Source organism: Nerophis ophidion, linkage group LG05 (assembly GCF_033978795.1).
Source record: "Nerophis ophidion isolate RoL-2023_Sa linkage group LG05, RoL_Noph_v1.0, whole genome shotgun sequence".
Lineage (NCBI taxonomy): Eukaryota > Metazoa > Chordata > Actinopteri > Syngnathiformes > Syngnathidae > Nerophis > Nerophis ophidion.
The window spans coordinates 42,687,060-42,692,277 of NC_084615.1; the positions used below are offsets into that span (position 1 = coordinate 42,687,060).

At 43.3% G+C, this 5,218-nt stretch overlaps 1 protein-coding gene across 4 annotated transcripts in view; it reads right to left on the reverse strand.

Moving 5' to 3' along the window:
• Window positions 1-461: 461 nt before the first annotated feature.
• Window positions 462-5,218, reverse strand: part of LOC133553138 (kelch-like protein 29) — a 600,020-nt gene continuing 595,263 nt past the window's right edge. For all 4 annotated transcript variants that reach the window (XM_061901009.1, XM_061901008.1, XM_061901007.1 and 1 more), the window contains one exon: window positions 462-1,655. In XM_061901009.1, coding sequence (XP_061756993.1) covers window positions 1,472-1,655 — 184 coding nt within the window. In that variant the 3' untranslated portion in view covers window positions 462-1,471. The remainder of the gene's footprint in view (window positions 1,656-5,218) is intronic.

The window sequence follows — 5,218 nt, forward strand, 5'->3', positions numbered from 1 at the left end:
TACTCCGGCTTCCTCCCACTTCCAAAGACATGCACCTGGGGATAGGTTGATTGGCAACACTAAAGGGTCCCTAGTGTGTGAATGTGAGTGTGAATGTTGTCTATCTGTGTTGGCCCTGCGATGAGGTGGCGACTTGTCCAGGGTGTACACCGCCTTCCGCCAGAATGCAGCTGAGATAGGCTCCAGCAGCCCCCCGCGACCCCGAACGGGACAAATGGTAGAAAATGGATGTATGGATGTACATATTGCATCATTATGGCTCATATTTGAGGTGTATTTGATGTAATTTTAGTTGCAGTTTCCGTTTCCTTCAACTTGAACACACTCATCTTTACCTTTGGCCACTTTAAGCCTGTCATTTCCAAAAGTTATCACACCCTCTGAAAAGCCTATGTTTTAGTAATGTTTTCCAATGTTGTAAAAATATCTACAATAAATTTTACATTTCAAGATATCTGTTAACGAAGATTTGCATCAGCTTGCGACACATAGTCATTTTGATAGTAGGCTAATATAGCTAATATTAACACTTATATAAAACTTTACATTTTTGTGGCTCCAGACAGATTTTTTAAATGATATTTCTCTTGGTCCAGTATGGCTCTTTCAACATTTTGGTTTGCAGACCCCTACCCTAGATACATTTATTTCAGAAGGAGTGATAACTCAGGTGCCATAGGCTTTCATGAATAGCTTTGACGGTAAATATTGAACATGTTCATACAACTGTGATAAATGGTTTGTGGCTGCTTCATCACTAAAAGAAGCAAAATGTTCCTGTAAACAATGACAACACAATGTTATTTTTTTCTATATTGATTAGATTTTAGTAATAATTGTTAGGGGGTTTTTTTTGGATACAGATTTACAGACATACAACTTTTTTTTTTTTTAAGAAAAAAAAACATTAATACAGAATTGCCTTACTGGTTTTCAAAATATACATTTGTCCTTCCTGTATTTAAAGAAGCCCACCTACCCACAGTACTTACAATGGTGATGGGCTGCAATGACGCTTGTATCAAAAACAAACAAGGCAGAAAGAAGGGAGGTAAGGAAAAAAAAGATAAATAACAGTCACATGTGATTATTGTGCTTTTTCCCCCAAAGTAGTCCTCTGATCAGCAGGGTGGAGGGGGAACACCTGACATGTTAGTCCTCATGGATACAAGTCCTTCCCCTCCCATCCTCTAGATGTAACTAATGGGACTTGAAACATTCAGCGACTACAAGTAAATAGGATGGAGAACTAAGGTGGTTTACTAAGAGGGTCCCTGCGCCTGGTGATGCAATGATGGACCACCGACATGACAAGTCCAGTACATTCTGCACAGGGTGTTTTTAGAAGGGGGTGGGGGGCATGATGCTGGCCTACTCAAACGAGCGCCAGACCAAAGCTACACCGTGTCTCACAAGCAGCGGAGGACCCCTGGCTGGTGTGTCTTTGGCACGACTGCGTGGTGTTGGTGCATCAGCTGCTCTGGATGTACTTCTTGATGACCACGCAGCCGTGTCTGAAGAGCGGGCATGGCAGCGACTGCAGCAGCGTCCACGTGTTGGCGTAGGGGTCAAACGTCTCCATGTTGCCCAGCGCCGGACCCTCGCTGCTGAGGATGCCGCCTGTGGCGTAGATCTTCCCGTCCAGGATCACGGCGCTGTGAGTACACACGTTTACTGCTTTTTACATGTCAGCTGCCATCAGTTTTATACAAAATCAGGTTTATTATGTCATTCTCATTTTAACTGCTAAAAAAAATGAATGTAGGTCAAATGGTCAGTGTGTGTATTCTTTACAAGGCCTCACTTCTTTTTACACTTTCTAGCGATAATGAAGGCCACAGCTTGACCAGAGAACAGATGATTCCACTTCTATTATTTCCTATGGGAGGAGAAGTGTTGAAAAATGAGTGTGAGCAGAAGCTAAACATTACGTTTGTCCTGCGGGGCGGACCTAAACATGAATGAAAAAATAAAATCACGTTGTCAATGTGTTTATTTGATCGAAGAAGTCTGTGTGCAGAGAGGATTAAAAACTTTGGGACGTAAACAGATTAAAGCTTTGTCCTCCTATTGGTCCTGCAGCAACACACACACTCCTAAATGCTGCTGGAAGTGGAAAAGATGATTACATGAAAGCTTAAATCAAGCCACAGAAGAAGCTTCTGTGTGGAGAGCGTGCAGCTTCCCCTGCAGGAAGCAACTACTCGCCTCCTGCCACATTTTTTGATTTCATTATTTCCTGCACGGAAGCACGCATGTTCTACTTCCTCCACTTTTTGTGTCTGACCTTTGTCCACAAGCAACACACTGGCAAGCTAACGTGCGCTAAAAAGGCTGCAAAAGCGTCAAAATGAAACCTGTCGATATGTCTCTCCTGCCTTGGCAAGACTAGCACCACCTTGTCTCCAAGGCCAGAAGTACAATACAACGTCTGAGGTCGTCAAACGAGACCTGCAGCAGAGCCACCTATCTGTGATGGAGATCACTGCCTTGTTGCCGTGAGACTGCAAATGGCCCTGCATTGGCGTTTGGACACCCTTATTTTTTTATGCATGAATATCTTCACTTTCCATATATTATTTATTTTTATTATTTATGCATGAAAATCGTCATTTCCCAATTATTATTTATTTTTATTATTTATGCATGGAAAACCGTCACTTTCCAATTATTTATTTTTATTTTTTTTTATTTATGCGTGAATCACTTTCTAATTATTTATTTTCATTATTCATGCATGAATATCTTCACTTTCCAATTATTTATGCATGAATATTGTCTCTTTCCAAATATTATTTTCATTATTCATGCATGAATATTGTCACTTTCCAATGATTAGTTATTTTTATTATTTATGCATGGAAATCGTCACTTGCCAATTATTTACTACCAAACTTTGGTAAGAAAATCAAATATCACAATAATTTACAAAAGTATACTGTAGTATCAGAATTATTTGATACAAAATTGCAGATATGTCCAAATATAAAAGGGAAATTAGTATAAAATGCTTTCATAAATTTATTAATCAATGAAAAAAAAAAACATTTGTAAAGACCATTTTTTTTGTTAAACTAAAAAGTAAAATTTTTATAAATGTTGAAAAATATATAAAATTAATCATGGGAAACTTTCAAATAATAAACTTTAATGTAAGAATAACATACAATTATTGGTATAATAATAAACAAAAATAATTAATAAATAATTCATGTGGAAGAAGGTAATCTGTGAGTGTGTATATATCTATTTATATAAATATATAGATAGATACATATAATTGAAAACAAGAAATTCAAAAATGATAAAACTTTGATGTGAAAATTACATGAAATATAATAAAAGTTAAATTAATCAATTCGGCTAGAAATGGGATGCATAAGAAATTAAAATGTATCTATACAAATAATATACTAATAATAATATACAGGGAAGGCGTGGCGCAGTGGAAGAGTGGCCGTGCACAACCCAAAGGTTCCCGGTTCAATCCCCACCTAGTACCAACCTCGTCACGTCCGTTGTGTCCTGAGCAAGACACTTCACCCTTGCTCCTGATGGGTGCTGGTTAGCACCTTGCATGCCAGCTCCCTCCATCAGTGTGTGAATGTGTGTGTGAATGGGTTAATGTGGAAGTAGTGTCAAAGGGCTTTGAGTACCTTGAAGGTAGAAAAGCACTATACAAGTACAACCCATTTATCATTTATTTATTATACAGCTAATAAATAACTCAAAGGGGACCTGGAGCGGCACTTTTTTGTAATTTTACTTATCATTCACAATAATGAGAAACAAGAATACATCCATCCATCATCTTCCGCTTATCCGAGGTCGGGTCACGGGGGCAACAGCCTAAGCAGGGAAACCCAGACTTCCCTCTCCCCAGCCACTTCGTCTAGCTCTTCCCGGGGGATCCCGAGGCGTTCCCAGGCCAGCCGGGAGACATAGTCTTCCCAACATGTCCTGGGTCTTCCCCGTGGCCTCCTACCGGTTGGACGTGCCCTAAACACCTCCCTAGGGAGGCGTTCGGGTGGCATCCTGACCAGATGCCCGAACCACCTCATCTGGCTCCTCTCGATGTGGAGGAGCAGCGGCTTTACTTTGAGTCCCTCCCGGATGGCAGAGCTTCTCACCCTATCTCTAACGGAGAGCCCCGCCACCCGGCGGAGGAAACTCATTTCGGCCGCTTGTACCCGTGATCTTATCCTTTCGGTCATGACCCAAAGCTCATGACCATAGGTGAGGATGGGAACGTAGATCGACCGGTAAATTGAGAGCTTTGTCTTCCGGCTCAGCTCCTTCTTCACCACAACGGATCGGTACAACGTCCGCATTACTGAAGACGCCGCACCGATCCGCCTGTCGATCTCACGATCCACTCTTCCCCCACTCGTGAACAACACTCCTAGGTACTTGAACTCCTCCACTTGGGGCAGGGTCTCCTCCCCAACCCGGAGATGGCACTCCACCCTTTTCCGGGCGAGAACCATGGACTCGGACTTGGAGGTGCTGATTCTCATTCCGGTCGCTTCACACTCGGCTGCGAACCGATCCAGCGAGAGCTGAAGATCCCGGTCAGATGAAGCCATCAGGACCACATCATCTGCAAAAAGCAGAGACCTAATCCTGCGGTTACCAAACCGGAACCCCTCAACGCCTTGACTGCGCCTAGAAATTCTGTCCATAAAAGTTATGAACAGAATGGGTGACAAAGGACAGCCTTGGCGGAGTCCAACCCTCACTGGAAATGTGTTCGACTTACTGCCGGCAATGCGAACCAAGCTCTGGCACTGATCGTACAGGGAACGGACCGCCACAATAAGACAGTCTGATACCCCATACTCTCTGAGCACTCCCCACAGGACTTCCCGAGGGACACGGTCGAATGCCTTCTCCAAGTCCACAAAGCACATGTAGACTGGCTGGGCAAACTCCCATGCACCCCCAAGAACCCCGCCGAGAGTACAGAGTTGGTCCACAGTTCCACGACCAGGACGAAAACCACACTGCTCCTCCTGAATCCGAGGTTCGACTATCCGACGTAGCCTCCTCTCCAGTACACCTGAATAAACCTTACCGGGAAGGCTGAGGAGTGTGATCCCACGATAGTTGGAACACACCCTCCGGTCCCCCTTCTTAAAGAGAGGAACCACCACCCCGGTCTGCCAATCCAGAGGTACCGCCCCCGATGTCCACGCGATGCTGCAAAGTCTTGTCAACC